At 50.6% G+C, this 16,599-nt stretch overlaps 1 protein-coding gene across 1 annotated transcript in view; it reads left to right on the plus strand.

The window, feature by feature from the left end:
* The window catches only part of Slc2a1 (solute carrier family 2 member 1), a 30,112-nt gene extending 14,893 nt beyond the window's left edge, over window positions 1-15,219 (plus strand). Inside the window, exons 3-10 of the mRNA XM_031378445.1 lie at window positions 8,707-8,867; window positions 8,973-9,213; window positions 9,674-9,836; window positions 9,935-10,122; window positions 10,399-10,503; window positions 10,901-11,002; window positions 12,460-12,663; window positions 12,931-15,219. Of these exons, the coding sequence (XP_031234305.1) occupies window positions 8,707-8,867; window positions 8,973-9,213; window positions 9,674-9,836; window positions 9,935-10,122; window positions 10,399-10,503; window positions 10,901-11,002; window positions 12,460-12,663; window positions 12,931-13,131 (1,365 nt within the window). The 3' untranslated portion in view covers window positions 13,132-15,219. The remainder of the gene's footprint in view (window positions 1-8,706; window positions 8,868-8,972; window positions 9,214-9,673; window positions 9,837-9,934; window positions 10,123-10,398; window positions 10,504-10,900; window positions 11,003-12,459; window positions 12,664-12,930) is intronic.
* Window positions 15,220-16,599: the final 1,380 nt, after the last annotated feature.

Genomic DNA, 16,599 nt, shown 5'->3' on the forward strand with positions numbered 1-16,599 from the left:
ATCATTACAGATGGTTGTGAGCCACCATGTGGTTGCTGGGATCCGAACTCAGGACCCTCGGAAGAGCAATCGGTGCTCTTAACCGCTAAGCCATCTTATCAGCCCTATTCTAGCTTTCTTTTAGAAACATGTTGTAAGGCATCAGTAGTTTAGGGAGTCCATAGGAGGAGCTGTTGGCAGGAACCTGGGAAACTGCTCTGGGCAAGGAGAGGGACAAGCAAAGCTGGAATGAGTTTGTCTGCCTTGGAGGCTTCCTAGCTAGTAAGAAACAGTGGGAGGCCAGTGCTGGGCAGAAGGTGACCAGAACTGCTGCCCGTCATGTCCGAGGACAGTTAAGCCAGTGAATTGCATGTGTGGGAGCAGTCGTTCTCTCAATACTCATGAAAGACACCTGTCCAAAGGTCCTCTCAGGAGTCAGACTTTTGAGAATGACTGTGATGGGAGTGACATTCCTGAGCCAAATGCAGCAATGCTAGTTTGTCCGTTTCTGCGCTTTGCAGACACTTCTCACAAGCCTGGCTGGGCTTTTCCATTTATCATGAGGAGAGAATGGAAGTAGCAAGGCTAGGACACAGATGTGTGGCTCAGCTAGTATAGCAGTATGGACCCATTGCCCAAGGAAGGTGCCATTCAGTTCTGCCAACACTGGCCATCAGCAAGCACTTACCTAGCATCCAGTCTGTCAGACTCTGCCCTCTGCAGCAGGGAGATAGGGCTGTGAACTCCAGTCTTCTAGGGTCACCCCATCTAGAGGGGATGGTGGGAGAGACCTCTCAGGGGAGAGTACGTGGGAATCTGTGAGGGGTCGGTCCAGGATCCCCCCCACCGCACGTGTGTACTGAAATCTGGACAGTCAAGACCCCACACAGAATGTAGCACAGCGCTGCCCAAGCCTGTGCACAGCCTTCCTCACAGTGTCCCCCATCACCTGCATCTGAGACTACATAAGCCCTGTTGTCAGAAGTTGCTGGACTTGCTGCATTGTTTAGGGATTAAAGACAAAACAGTCTGTCCGTGGTCAGCACAGATGCAGTTTTCTTACAAATATTTATGTTCCCCAGCTGGTCAAACCCACAAATTTCAAAAGAGGAGAGGTTAGGGGAGGGCAGCAGCAGAAAGACTTGGTTTGGCCGCCCCCTCATACCTGAAAGGGGAGAGTGGCCCCAAAGCAAGGAGGTCAGATGCCCAGGCAAAAAAAGGGGCTCTCCTGATGTGGAATCTGTCCATCCACACTGTTCTGAGTACTTCTCTGAGGGAGTGAGACTGGGTGGCCAAGCTCTACAAGTAGCTTTGCCCACAGTGAGCAGACGTTCACTGGAAATTTGTTCTTTGCCATAAAACAGGCCCGAAAGGCCTCTGCCGGGAGTGGTAATTAATTATGATATTATCTTAAATGTTTATATTGCACCTGCCCTCATTACCTCCTCTCCCTGCACCTTGTAAACCTGGCACACAAGACTAGACTGTCTTCTTTTCCTGGATGAAGAAAGCAAGGTTGGCTGGGGTGGGAGGGATGGGAAGGGGTGTGGGCTCTGGGGGGTGGAAAAGATGAGCGTGGCCACAGAGGGAGGAAGTAAGTGCACAGTGACACGTGGATACCACCCTGGGCTGACCTACACTTGGTGAGGGGCAGGACCAAGCACCCCTGAGAAAGAGGCATCTCTGGAACCCAGAGGCTGTTGAGAGGAACCTGGTGTTAGCTCAGCCCTTATTTGACAAGGGAGGATCCTGGTCTGCAGAGGAAGTGAGGCCTTGCCCTAAGTGACCTGGCTTGGCCAGTGACAGAAATGACTTCAGTTGGACCTGCTCCCCACCCCCAGCCCAGCACCTCTGGGGCTAAGCTGACTCTAAGCTTGAGACCAGCCTCTTATCTCTCTGGGGATACCAACAGCCTTAGTGCAGCCCACCACCACAAACCCTTACTGCCTTCTTAGTCTCCTGTAAGTATTCTAAGTGCTGTAAAGGTGATCATTCAGTTGTTCTTACGATAACCTCACTAAGTAGGCCCCATAACCTCCATTTCAGCACAGAGATGTGAAGAAACTACATCAAGGACACACAGCTAGCGCAGAACAGAGCTGGAGTTTAAATCCAGGGAGTCTGGTTCTGGTCTATGCTCTATGTTCAGCCTCTGAGAGACAGGCACTGAGCAATGGGGGTGGATATTCTCTTTCTCTCTTCCTTCTCCTTCTCCCTCTTCCTTCCCCTCTCCCTCTCCTTCCTCTCCTCCCCCCTCTCTTCCCCCCTTCCCTCTCTTCTTCCTTCCCTCTCCCTCTTCCTCTCCGTCCTCCTCCTTCCCCCTGCCTCTGCCTCTGGACCCTTGCTCACACTTGTCACACTGCTGGTCCACTGTGCTCTGAGCTCAGAGCTGAGTCAAGTCTGGTCATGTACAGATCTATCTCAAGAACTTCCCACACAACAGTTACGCAATCCCTCATGCCATCACAGCCCATCATTGCAAGCCCGCCTCGTTCCTTGCACCCAGCAGCAGTGACAGTTAAGGCCGACCATGTTGGAAGTCTGATATGGATCATAGTGTCTTCTAGTCAGCTATCTGAGGACCGCAATAAAAACATGGCAGGGCATAGTAGGGCAGAGGTAGCAGTTGGCCCTAACAATGTTTTTCAACTTTGGCACCATGAGTACTTTACACTGAACAGCCCTTTGGTATTTATTGTGATGGGCTGTCCTGTACTCACTAGGATGCCAGCAGCCAGTGTGACCATAGGCACTGTAGACATACTTTAATGGAGGAGGAGTGATGACCAGGGGGACTTCCCAGGGGGAACCATATTCCCTGAAAGGTGATCAAATAGAAGGAAAGAGCAGTCTGAGATGTGGGTGTCACTGTCTGCCAGAGGATGTGAGTCAGTGCTGCTGAAGAAACTCCTCATCCTGAGGGCTGAGGTGGCCCTGGCTGCTGGACTGCCACAATAAGGTGCAGCTGTCTGTGTGAGAAGCTCCTCCAGGCTGCAGAGCAGGGAAGGGACCACTAGCCAAGGGAGAGGGGCCTGTCCTTGGTGAGGAAGACCAATTCTAGACCCTCTGAAGCATCCTTCATTGCCTGATGCTTTCAGTTTTAACCAGAGCCTCTTCCAGGTTTCAGAGGGGGCCTCTGGGGATGCAGTAGGTGGGACTGTGTCCAGCCCTGCACCTGCAACATCTGGCCCTCGGTTCACAGCTGGCCCTCAGGTGTGGTTGCATCGTTATAGAGACATCTGAGCTCTGGGCTGAGCTAAGGGGAAGAGATTCAGGGGCTAGCAATCTGGGAATGATGAGAGGCTGGGAGTACTGGGCAAGACCAGACTGAGACTGCCGGACAATTTGACCCTTCCCTCCTTGTAAGGAGCTAAGGAGTTGGGATGGGAGAGAAGAGTCAGGCCTAGAAGTAGAATATCCAAGAATGGGTACTGTGAGGAGCCAGAGGTCCCCAAACACACCTCTGCTGCAGCCTCAAATCCTAGGTCAGGTCAGCAGGGCTGCCAAGCTGGCCAGTATCCCATATGGCCTGTAAACCTTTCACATTTTGAAAGGCTTGAAAGATGCAAGTGACAGAGGCTGTATGTGGCTTCAGACTTAGCCTTCATATGAATGTTTTCTGGCTCTGGATCACTTACCCTTCAGCCTCCCCACAATGGGGAGCCCCCACTCCTGAGGTGGGAGCCTCTTTTATAAAAAGCCTAAGAGCCCAGGGCTTCTGCTCTTGAGGGCCACAGAACCATTAGGGTTTCTGAGACAAGCCCCCAGTTCCCTCAGCTTCTTCTTGCCCCATCTAGTCCATATGTCCCTGTCTCAGATGCTCCTCTGTAGCTTAGGTAATTCTTTTTTTTTTAATTTTGATTTTTTTTGCTGTTCTGAGGCTTGAACAGAGTCCTGATGTGCCAAGTGAGCACTCTACAGTTGAGTCACACCTTAGCTCCCCTCCCTCTTGCTTCTCTCTGAAAGGTGGCTTCTCTCCTGGTGACATCAGTAACGGCTTATTCTGTGAGCAGGCTACGTGTTCTGCCTCACATCCCTTTACAGACACCACTCTGCCACCACAGAGAGGAAGCAAGTACTTCCTCTGTAGAGAGCAGACGTCCTCACACACACATAGTTGCCTGGGCCTGGCAGAACGTGTGTGGCCTTAGGGTTTCCAAGAAGCTCTGGGCATCTGCAGGCCCTACCCCTGACTCCAATGGGGCAGGTAGTGAGGAAGAGCTTTTCCTTGCAGTGTCCCAGCCCAGGGACCTCAGCTGCACAGAGCCAATGCGCTTCCCATGAGTGTGGTCAAGGAAGCCTCTCTAAGATGTCAGTCCTCGTGACAGGCCCACACGACAGATCTTTCAGCTGATTAGATCTTTCCCTGTCTCATCAGCATGAACCCATGAAGAAATGGCTTCACATTTTTTGGTTTTTGCTTTTATTTTACGTTTGGAGGGTGTTATGCCTGCATACATGTCTGCCACATGCTTGTGAAGGCTCAAAAAGAGCATCAGATCCCTAAAATTGGTAGTGCAAGTGGTTGTGAGCTGCCATTGGATGCTGGGAACAGAACCTGGGCCCACTTCTCCAGCCCTGTGGGTTTACATTTTAAAAGGATTATATGAAAAGCAAGTGAGAGATGTGTGGCTCTAGGCCCTTCCGAGTAGGCCTGTTTAATCCAAACTGTTGCCTATTACTGGTCTAGATCAGTTTGCTTCAAACGTTCCCAACAAGGAGGAGTGAAGGACTGTTACTAGTTCGTTACCCTTGTAAAGGCATTGCTTTGGTGATGAAAGACTGAAACAACACAGGATGGACCTAGGGCGGATGCTGCACAGCACAGAAGACTGATGGGAAGGCACATTTAGCAGACCTGGGATGCCTGTGGTGGGTACAGTGGCAGCATCAGAGATAACACTTGGGCTTGGGATTGGTACAAGGGGTAGGAGCCTTCAGGACAGGCAGCCACCACTCCACCCCAAGCATAAGCCCAGGCTGCTTCATGGGATCCTGTGAGGGCAGTGGTCAACAGGCACTCTGCCCCTGCAGGATACCTTTCTCCCAGACGGATGGACACTGAGAGCAGTAGCTGGATGGAACAGGTGTCCTTAGAACTTTTCCCCATAGAAAATTCTTAGGATTCTCCGGGGCTGCTCTGTCTCTCCTGGGCCCGTGTCAGCTTGGAGCCTCATGTGAACCTTACAAAAGGAGTCTCTCAGAGCAGCAGGACTGGAAAGCCAGTAATGTCTTCTTAGACAGTATTCCTGATTCTGATAGGAAGCTCACTGCTCAGCCTCCGCTGTCCCTGAGCGTGGGGCTGCTGCTGTTACAATATAGGAAGCTGGCTGCCAGTGCTTCTTCACCCTCAGCAGAGGGCTCAGCAGCATAGAGGAGCTGGGAGAGTGTGAGCTTTGGTTAACTGCTGACAACCCAGGCCAGCAACTTCCCTACATATGGGAGAGCTCAGGAGCACTTCATCACTTAGCTCCTGCTGTCCCTGCTCTGTGAGGAAAGCTGAAGCTTAACTGACTTAGTTTGCACACAGTTCAAATAAGCTCCATTAGCCGGCTTCAAAAAAGTATTTTTTAATCAGTTGTGGTGGCATACGCCTTTAGTCCCAAGTACTTGGGAGGCAGGGGCAAGCAGATCTCTGAGTTCAAGGACAGCCTGGTGTCTATGTAGAGAATTTCACTACAGCCAGTGCTATCTAGAGAGACCCTGTCTCAAATTTATGAGTGTATGAGTGTTTTGCCTCAAAGACTCCCATTACCCCTCAGTTCTGCTTGTGGGTCTGTTTGGTCACTCTGTACAACCAAAGGGAAAGAGCCCCAGTTCCCAGCTGAGGGCCCTGGAGAAGCACTTTTTAATCTCTGCAGCTACTTATTCAGAACAGCCCGTCCTCTGCAGGGCCTGATAAATGGGGCTTTGCCGTTCCAGCAGTTCTCTGGGGTGTGTGTCCCTTGAAGAACACAAGCACTTTGTTTTGTTTGTCAGACTTGGCCCAGTCTCTGACCCCTGTAGGACCAAGGTTTTCTAGGAAGAGAGCCCTAAGACCCTCTACCACTGGCTCTGCCCCCTGACCTCAGGGAGGACAAACTCCCGGGAGGCCGGAAATCTCCGGGCTGGATCTGAGGCAGGAGTGATAGCAGGGAAGAGAGGTAAACTGTGGAAGATGGCCGTCAGAGCAGAGGCTGGATTAACGGAGCATGACTCTAGGTGGAGAGTGTAATCAGACTTGAGTGGTTTCAATGAACTGGGTCCAGTACCATGTGGTAGGTACCATAAGTATCTGTCCTCAGTTTCTTCTGTCTAGCATTGTAGAGGAAGCAGTCGTGTGCCACATAAAGACTCTTCAGTGGCAAACGCTATGTGCAGAATGGCCATCCTGTAATACCGTAACAGCTGTAAAGTAGTTCAGCGGTAGAGCATATGACCAGCATGTTCAAGGCCCTGGATTTATCCTCAGCACCACAAAACAAAGCCATGTAGAAAATAGCCCTGTGATCTCACAACACTGGCATAACAGTGTTACTCATAGGTCTGTAAACATACCCACCGTGCTGACAGTCATAAAAGTTTACCACAAGGCTAAACAGGCAAGCACTACAGCCCTTGCCTAGTATACCCAGGGCCCAAGTTTAGTCTTCACTACAACAGCAACAACATGGTTAGCATACATAGTCATGTTCAAATAACAATGCCATATATGGGGATGACATGGGGTTGGAGGGATGGCTCAGTGGTGCAGAGCACGATTGCTCTTGCAGAGAACCTAGCTAGGTATAGTTCCTAGTACCCATACCAGGTGGCTGCCAACTTCTTATACCTCCAGCCGAGGGACATCTGACACCCCCTTCTGGCCCGCATGAGCACCTGCATGTAGGTACACATACCCACATAACTGATACACATAATTTAGAATAAAATTTTTAATAATTATAAAATGATAATAGAAGTAGCCATTGTTAGTTTATTTGGTATATTTTTTATCATAATTTCACAGTGAGTTCCTTCTACATACTAGAACAGCCTGCCCTAAAACACCCTCTGGGCTACATGGCAGCAAGCATCCTGGCACGCTTCATGTTTGCCATCCCTTAATTGCATCAAGAGCCTTGAGTGACCCACACTATTTAGTTTTATTCCAAATGCACTCTGATGTTTGTACAGTGGAATAACCTAATAACACATTTCTCAGAGTGGGCCCCCTTTAAGTGATATATGACCTCATGCTGAAGTCGGCATTAGAGAAGAGGTGGTGGGAGCTCACAGCTGCTCACAGTGAGTGCCCATGGTCAGCTGGGAGCAAAGGAATGACCAGAGATCAGAACTCGGTTGCATTTCTATTCAGAACTAACTTCTGGCCCCTGCACGGTCTGACTTCCCTGTGTACAGCAGGTGCTTATTCTGTATACAGCAGGTGCTTAGGCCGCCTTTTTCCAGTCTGTTCTAACCCTGAACCTGGCTCTCTCTGTCTCTAGACACAAACTATGGTGACCAAGCAGGGGTAAAGATGATGAGGGACAAGGGCCCAGGACTGCCCCACTCCCACACACTTTTACCTTGGCAAGTGCTGCTTGCCTTCCATTCCTTTCTGCTGTACTGTTTAGAATCAGGACTGGATACAGAATGGCTGTGAAGAGACCGTGTCCTGTTCCATATACAGGAGCTTGCAGTGTGCACCCAGGGAGGGAATGGCTTGTGTTAGGGTGGAAATTGTGTAAGAGCTGCAGATAATAAGGGTGGAGTTGGGGGTTGTGACTGGCCGAAACCCAGAGCCTTGTGAGTACAATGTGATCCAGGCATAGTCGCTCACATTTATGATCCTAACATTCAAGAGGCTAAGGCAGGAGGGTTATGAGCTCCTGAGACCCTGTTTCAAAGAAAGAAAGAAAAAAGTGAAAAATAAAAGCTATGCTGTGTCATGACAGGGTGTGGATCTAGAAAGTTGTTTCCCTATGTGTACTTGGGCCTGTTCGTGGCTACATGTGTGCTGGATGGGTCTGGCTAGGCTGTGGCACTGGGTGTTGTCAGTGTTGCCTGATGTTATGGTGAGTGTGTCAGAACCAGTGCCACCTGCTCATGGCCATCTTCTTGGCACCATGTTAGGCTCTCTGTGGGTGCAGGGCTAGTAAGCAGGCCCACACCAGGACTGTCTCCAGTTCCTGGAACCACTTCCTTGCCTAGGGCCTTTCCCTGACATCCCAGCTGAGCACCTGGAAATGAAGGAGGCGGTGGTGCCTCCGGTGCCATTTCAGCCGGCCACAGGGAAGCTGGGCCTGGGGGACAGAAGTGACAGTGTGCCTTAGAACATGTCCTTAGTTCTGCAGGCTCGAAATGCAGAGTCAGTGAGTGCACACTTCGTACAGGCTCTCAGGATGGCATAACCTGTCTGTCCAGACGAGCTTCCTCCCCAGCAGGGGGTTGGGATAGGGCCCAGGGCCTACAGCTGTGGCCTAGAGTATACTGGGAGCCATCTGAAAGGGGGCAGTTGGGCAGAAGCATTTTCTTCTCTGTGCCCAAACCAGCTCTGTCCTCCTTGACCATCATTCCCTGCGTCTTGAACACCTTAGGAGAAGCCCAGTTCTTACCCCCACCCCCACCCCCACCCCTGGGGAAATTGAACCTATATAAAGTGAAGAAAAGAGCTGGCTGAAGAACACAGTGAGTTTGCAACAGAGCTGAGCCCTGACATCTACGGTGAGACAGAGTTGCCACTTACCCAGTCTCTTCTCCCTGCAGGTAATTGAGGAGTTCTACAATGAAACATGGAGTCAACGCTATGGAGAGCCCATCCTATCCACCACACTCACCACGCTTTGGTCTTTCTCTGTGTCCATCTTCTCTGTCGGGGGCATGATTGGTTCCTCCTCTGTAGGCCTCTTTGTTAATCGCTTTGGCAGGTAAGCAGGCAGGGAAGGCTCCAGCCCTGCCTTGAGGAGCCCATGTCATCCAGCCTGGGGAGTCTGGGGGTCCTGGGAGCTGGCTGACCTGTGACCTATCCCCAGGCGGAACTCCATGCTGATGATGAACCTGTTGGCCTTTGTGTCTGCTGTGCTTATGGGCTTCTCCAAACTGGGCAAGTCCTTTGAGATGCTGATCCTGGGCCGCTTCATCATTGGCATTTACTGTGGCCTGACCACTGGCTTTGTGCCCATGTATGTGGGAGAGGTGTCACCCACAGCTCTTCGTGGAGCCCTAGGCACACTGCACCAGCTGGGCATCGTCGTTGGCATCCTTATCGCCCAGGTAAGCCATTCTGGGACTACCTGCCCAGCACTGCCTCTGCCCTCTGCTCTGATCCTCAGGTCAGAGCTGAGCAGGACAGAACTTTTCTACCCGGCCCACCTAGGACTGTCTCACGGTAGTCAGATCCCAGAGCACACATGAAGCAAGAGCCCTTGGCCTTCACTTGGGCTTTCAGGCCTAGAAGCCTTCATGAGTATGGCATTCCTCTCCTGGAGGCTCCTCCATCCTTTAACCCTATAGACAAGTAGCAACCCCCACATGCTATGCCGGACACATTTATATGTGGTTTTGTCCCTTGTCCCTTATAGTTTGAGCTGGTTTTGCAGATGAGGGAACAGGGTCAGAGAGGTCCTTCTCTCACCCAGCAGCCAATGGGCAGGGAAGACCTGCTTGGTGGCTGGGATGGATACTGGAGAAGGGCCAGGGCAGGGCACTCACGGTCCCTGGTTTCTTTGTCCAGGTGTTTGGCTTAGACTCCATCATGGGCAATGCAGATTTGTGGCCTCTGCTGCTCAGTGTCATCTTCATCCCAGCCCTGCTACAGTGTATCCTGTTGCCCTTCTGCCCCGAGAGCCCCCGCTTCCTGCTCATCAATCGTAACGAGGAGAACCGGGCCAAGAGTGGTACGGGCTGGGCCCTGCCCTCCTCCTCCCTGTCCCTCTAAGCTCAGGCTTTTTCCCCCCCGCTCTGAGCCATCCCACCTTCCCTCTGGTCCCACCAGTGTTGAAGAAGCTTCGAGGGACAGCTGATGTGACCCGAGACCTGCAGGAGATGAAAGAAGAGGGTCGGCAGATGATGCGAGAGAAGAAGGTCACCATCTTGGAGCTATTCCGCTCCTCCACCTACCACCAGCCCCTCCTCATCGCTGTGGTGCTACAGCTGTCCCAGCAGCTGTCGGGCATCAATGCTGTGAGTACCCCACCTACCCCTTCCTGTGGCCCCAGCCAAGTCCAGGCTCAAGTGTGCACTAGGAGTGAGTCCTCAGGAAAATAACAAGTTCTGCCCACGGGTACACAAAGCAGTGTACCTGTGCAGCCAAAACCTGCAGCAGTATCCACCTGCATGGGAAGCGTTCATCCCCCCACCACATACACACATACACACTGTTCACCTGCTAGTAACCAGTACAGAGGAAGGAGAAGGCCCTAAGCTTAGAGGATCTCCAAACATCTCCCTTTCTGACAGGTGTTCTACTACTCAACGAACATCTTCGAGAAGGCAGGTGTGCAGCAGCCTGTGTATGCCACCATTGGCTCCGGTATCGTCAACACGGCCTTCACTGTGGTGTCGGTGAGTCTCACTTTTGGTCAGCAGCCGGAGTCCAGTTCAGGTCATCAGGACAGAATGGCAGCCTGTTATTAGTGTCAGTAAACTTGTGAGGCTCATTACTCATACCATTCAGCTGACACAGACCCAGGGAGGAGAGAAGGCAAGTGTTCTCCCAAGGTCACAGCCAATATGCATTAGCTGTCTGATCTCCAGTACCTTTCACCCTGGTACTGTTGGGCTCAGAAGGCATATTCCTTCCCTCGGTCCCTACAAGGCCCCCAAGCCTCAGCCTGGTGGGGAAAAGTGTTTCCCCACTAGTGTATGTATTTCCTTGTATTTAGCTAGTGAGGTGAGCCTCTGGGCAGGTGGCTCCAAGTGGCACCAGGCAGAGAGAACATGTCTTCCTTCTTTCCCACAGCTGTTTGTCGTAGAGCGAGCTGGACGGCGGACCCTGCATCTCATTGGCCTAGCTGGCATGGCGGGCTGTGCTGTGCTCATGACCATCGCCCTGTCCTTGCTGGTGAGTGGCTGTGCCCTGGAAGGCCCCGTGCAAGGAAGAATGGGGACCTGGATTTAGGCACAGTGGGCATGTTCAAGGTGCCATGGCTGTAGAGTTTGCCTGGATTTAGATACCAAAATGGCCATGTTGCACCCAGCCTAAGTTGCCCCATGTCGTTGTGCTTCTGGATGGGGACCCACTCTTCGGCTTCTCAGGTTGTCTTCCCTCATCTTGGTCTTCTCTTCCCTGCTTGGGGATTTCCTGCACATGTAGACCCAAGCTTTCATCTCCGTATAGAAATGCCTCGCCTAAAGCCGAACCTTGCAGAGCCTTTACCTGTGTATCCTCAGTTCATGTCCAGAGCAATCCTCAGCAGTGTAATGATTCCTTAACACCACAGAGGTACACAAACAACCGCCTCTATTCTCCAAACTAGTAACTATGATGTTGGTCTTACAGCTTAAGCTTCTCTGAAGTACTCAACCAGAATTGTGAACATCTGCATATATTCAATGAGTTAATTTCAGATTAAGACTCAATTCTAAAAGTAGAATTCATTTGTTTCATATGTGCCTTCTACACATAGGCTGGTGGCATATTTAAATGGTATTTTTATCATGTCTATATTTTGACTGTCATCAAACAAGGTCAGGTAGAATTTTCCTGTCTGAAACCATGTGACCAGATCAAAAAGCTTCAGATTTTGAAGCATTTTGCATTTCACATTTTAAAAAATCCCATGTTGCATAAGGAATGAAGCTAAAAATTGACCTTTGGTCAACGGGTCCCCAGCCTGTCACTGATTACTATGACTACCTGTACATGTGTGCTTGCTTGAGGAGTCCAACCCAAGGAAGAAAAGCACCCTGGAGTCCAAGAGCACTAGAGGATGGGATTGGGTGTGTCTGTTGCTTTTTTAATTGCTGTAATAAGACACTGTGACCAAGGTAAATTTGTTTTTTATTATGTCAGTGCACATTTGCTGTCTTCAGACACCTCAGAAGAGGGCATCAGATCCCATTACAGATGGTTGTGAGCTACCATGTGGTTGCTGGGATTTGAACTCAGGACCTTCAGAAGAGTAATCAGTGCTCTTAACTGCTGAGCTATCTCTCCAGCCTAACCAAGGCAATTTATAAGAGAAAGCATTTTTTTTACTTGGGGGCTCATGGTTCCTGAGTTGGCAGCCATAATGTGGGAAAGCATGGCATCAGGTGGGCAGGTGTGATCCTGGGGGAGTTACTGAGAATGACACACCTCCAACAAGACCACACCCCCATCCTTCCCAAACATTCAAACGTGAGCCCATGGGGAGACCATTCGCCTTCAGACCATCACATTGCATTGTATTGCACAGCAAATCAGGGTGACCCCAGGCCTATCTCTCAGCCCAGTTTGGAGATTCCTACAGTTTCTCTTTTTCCTGAGAAACTGTCACATCCTACCTAACTAACCTCTCACACCATCTCCCTCAACAGGAACAGCTGCGTTGGATGTCTTATCTGAGCATTGTGGCCATCTTTGGCTTTGTGGCCTTCTTTGAAGTAGGCCCTGGTCCTATTCCATGGTTCATTGTGGCCGAGCTGTTCAGCCAGGGGCCCCGTCCTGCTGCTATTGCTGTGGCTGGCTTCTCCAACTGGACCTCAAACTTCATTGTGGGCATGTGCTTCCAGTATGTGGAGGTAAGAACCTCATTGTCTGTCCTCCATTGCTCAATTACTTGTAGGGAGCCATCATGCTATGTGATGTGCTAGCCCAAGAGTCATGTGACAAACAAGCTCAGAAGCCCAGCTCACTTGGTAGAGTAATGTCAGTCCAGGCTCCTGGTTCTCAGGCCGTTTCTGCAGCCTGTCTTAGTTTTTATAGCACCTCTGGGTGGCTGGTAGCAAAGGTTCAGAGGTCGAGTGAGTCCTTTTAGGAGGGTGACGTGTGTTGTGTCTGTTTTCCAGCAACTGTGTGGCCCCTACGTTTTCATCATCTTCGTGGTGCTGCTGGTGCTTTTTTTCCTCTTCACCTACTTCAAAGTTCCTGAGACCAAAGGCCGGACCTTCGATGAGATCGCTTCAGGCTTCCGGCAGGGGGGTGCCAGCCAAAGCGACAAGACACCTGAGGAGCTCTTCCACCCTCTGGGGGCTGACTCCCAAGTGTGAGGAGCCCCCACAGCCAGCCCGGCCTGCTCCCAGCAGCCCCAAGGATCTCTCTGGAGCACAGGCAGCTAGATGAGACCTCTTCCAAACTGGCAGATCTCAGGCAAGCCGGGCCTGGGCACCATTCTTCAGCCAGCAATGAAGTCCAGAAGAATATTCAGGACTCTGATGGCTCCAGAATTTTTAATGAAAGCAAGACTGCTGCTCAGATCTATTCAGATAAGCAGCAGGTTTTATAATTTTTTTATTACTGATTTTGTTATTTTTTTTTTTTTATCAGCCACTCCTATCTCCACACTGTAGTCTTCACCTTGATTGGCCCAGTGCCTGAAGGTGGGGACCACGCCCTGTCCAGACACATGCCTTCTTTGCCAAGCTAATCTGTAGGGCTGGACCTATGGCCAAGGACACACTAATACAGAACTCTGAGCTAGGAGGCTGTACCGCACGAGGCGGTAGCTGCCACCCTCTTCCGCAGGCCTGGACCTCAGCACCATAGGGGTCCAGGCTCCATTTTAGGATTCACCCATTCCTGTCTCTTCCTACCCAACCACTCAATTAATCTTTCCTTGCCTGAGACCAGTTGGAAGCACTGGAGTGCAGGGAGGAGAGGGAAGGGCCAGGCTGGGCTGCCAGGTTCTAAGTCTGTTGTGCACTGAGGACCAGACGAACACCATGCGAAGGACCTCGGAGGCTGAGAACTTACTGCTGAAATCACGGACACTCCTGCCCTGCTGTGTATAGATGGAAGATATTTATATATTTTTGGTTGTCAATATTAAATACAGACACTAAGTTATAGTATATCTGGACAAACCCACTTGTAAATACACCAACAAACTCCTGTAACTTTACCTAAGCAGATAAAAATGGCTGGTTTTTAGAAACTTGGTTTCAAAATGCTTGTGGATTGGGGCCAGGCAGGTTGGGTTGGAGGTGAGAAGGGCAGCATAGCATGTCTGTGACCAGGTAGTGGCTGGGGAGCCTGGCAGTCTGTCCCTTTTGTTGCTCAAAAAACTGTATGACCTCTGACCCGGAGGAAAACCCCAGTCATTTTCATCAGGCTTCTTTCAGACTGATCACTTACCATGCCAGCCCTGATGGCGCAAGCTTCAACATGATCTTGAAAGTGAAGATAGGAATCCTATCTTCATCTGACAAGCTTCAAGACGTTTAACAAGCATATTTACAGCTCCGTCGCCATACCCTGCCCCCAAAACAAGATGGGCTCTGTGCTGCCACCATGCTCTGTCTCCAGGCAGCTTTCCTGTTTACAGAAACCATAGAGGCCACCTCAGAGTCCAGCCTTGTGTGCACAGCACTAAACAGGCAGGTCCTTCCCGGAGAACTTCCCTTCACCCAGTTCAGAGGCACTTGAAGGGACTGGTAATGTGTTGCCCCACTTGTCTGGATTTATCTCAATCCAGAGCATTATTCAATCCAGTCCTAGGCACTCTGGAAATAGCTATAGAGCGCCACGAGTCTCCACTTCTGTCGTACCCCCCCCAAATTCTCTTTACAGAACCTAAAGGGAATATCCCCTGCATACAGCTATTCAATCTCAGCATGTCAAAGGGCTTAAGGAAAGGAGAATGTATAAGGAATTAACTCCAGCCCGGTTCCCAATTAAACAAAGTTGAGAAGGGCCGCGCTTGAATTGCTCAGGCCAAAAGAATATGGGCCCGTTATACCTGTGAAACCTACCACCGCCTAGTAAGTTAGTTGTCCATGAACACACATAATAGGGTAGGGACAATCGGGGAGCGTGTTAGTAGGTGCTAAGGCCCCCAGGTTCGGAAGAAACCAGCATCACTCGGGCCCAGGGCTGAAAAAGCCAGACTCTGCAGACCTCTTTCCTGAAGCCTGCCTTGTTCTTAAAACGACGCGCAGGCGCAACTGGGCCGAGATAGCCACATCCTCCGGGCCACACAGCAGGGACGCACTCAACCCTCTGCTGTGCGGGGGCGGAGTTAGTGATGTCATCACCAATTAGAGCGATGGGGCGGGCTCTGAGCCTGGGAGGAGCACACCTGTCAGCATCAGGTGAAGCCTTCAGTTTCTGATTGGAAGTAGTTATGGGATTGCTCCTTGTCGCCCCCACCCCCACACCCTCTTACCAACTCCTATACTTGTTGGCACTTTATCTGCAACCCTGCCTCAGTCTCCCTGGACTCCGCGGCAGCCTGTATTTTCTTCATTATAATGCTGTTCATCCACTGCAGTAGTCTACGGTCCTTTCGCCAGAGCAAAGAGGGGCAAGGCTAAACCATTCCTAGACCTCAGAGAATCTGGTCAAAACTTCTCACGAGAGCACAAAAACCCACTCTTAGCTTCCTAAGCCCAATTCCCCCAATGCAGTTTTAAGCAGGAGAGCTGATTCAGAAAGTGCATTCATTAATAGAGAAAGAGTGCCTATTGTCTTTTGTCAAAACTGCATATTCATGCTCCTCCCCCATTCGACTGTCTCCAGTCTGCTCTCCAGCTGCAGTAGCTTCCTCCTCTCCCTTTCATCTCCTCGTGGTAGCGATCCTTCTACAGTTTAGTCGTGTCTTTCTCCTTATAAACCTTTCCTGGGTACCCCTTTTCCCTCGGGGTAATGCCCATCTTTCTTTTTACTGCATATATTACACGTAATGGGTTTCCTTACAGAATTTTATGCATGCATGGAATGTATTTTGATCATAATCATCTCCCTTACACTGTTACCCTTCATTCTCTCTTGCTGAGCCCTTGCCTCTACCAACTAGCCCCCTTCTGATTTCTCTTTTTAATTTTAAGAATTTCATTATATTGGAGGTGGAGAGAATGGGAGAGGATTCATGCCTCCCATGTGTGTGGGGACAACTTGTGGAAGTTGGGTCTTCCACTGTAGGTTCCAGGCATCAATCTCAGGTGCTCAGGCTTTAGTGGCAGGCAATTCTTCCTGCTGAGCCATCTCGCTGGCCTTCCCTCCTCCCCTTCTTCCTCCTCCTCATCCCCCTCCCCATCCCTCCTCCTTCCTCCTCATGTCCCTCTCCACCCCCTCCTCCTCCCTCCTCTTCCTCTTCCTCCTCCTCACCCATGAGCTTCACTAGAGTAGCCTGAAGGACCATGCTGACAGCTTGTTTCCAGAAGTGTAGGCTTCTTGTCAATGACTACACCTTGAAGAAACTATCAATTCCTTGGAGATTGGTGGGGTCCCTCCTCCCCCTCCCCGAGAGGATACTGATGGCCAAATTTTTTGCTGTGGACTCGAGTGACACACCATGTCCAGAAACCAGCCTTCCACAGCTCTCCAGGTGGTGACCCTTCTGTTCCTGTATTCTTCTTACCCTCTTCCTCGGTGACCTTTTTGGATGGAGCAATAAGATGTCCCAGTTAATGGCTGAACAACTTTAACTAGTTATGAGTCTGCAGTTACTGCTGCCTCCGGCATGAAGAAGCTCCTCTGACTGAATCTGGACATGGCACTCGTCTGGGATAGACATGATT

The sequence above is a fragment of the Mastomys coucha genome, unplaced genomic scaffold (genome assembly GCF_008632895.1).
Source record: "Mastomys coucha isolate ucsf_1 unplaced genomic scaffold, UCSF_Mcou_1 pScaffold18, whole genome shotgun sequence".
Taxonomy (NCBI): Eukaryota; Metazoa; Chordata; class Mammalia; order Rodentia; family Muridae; genus Mastomys; species Mastomys coucha.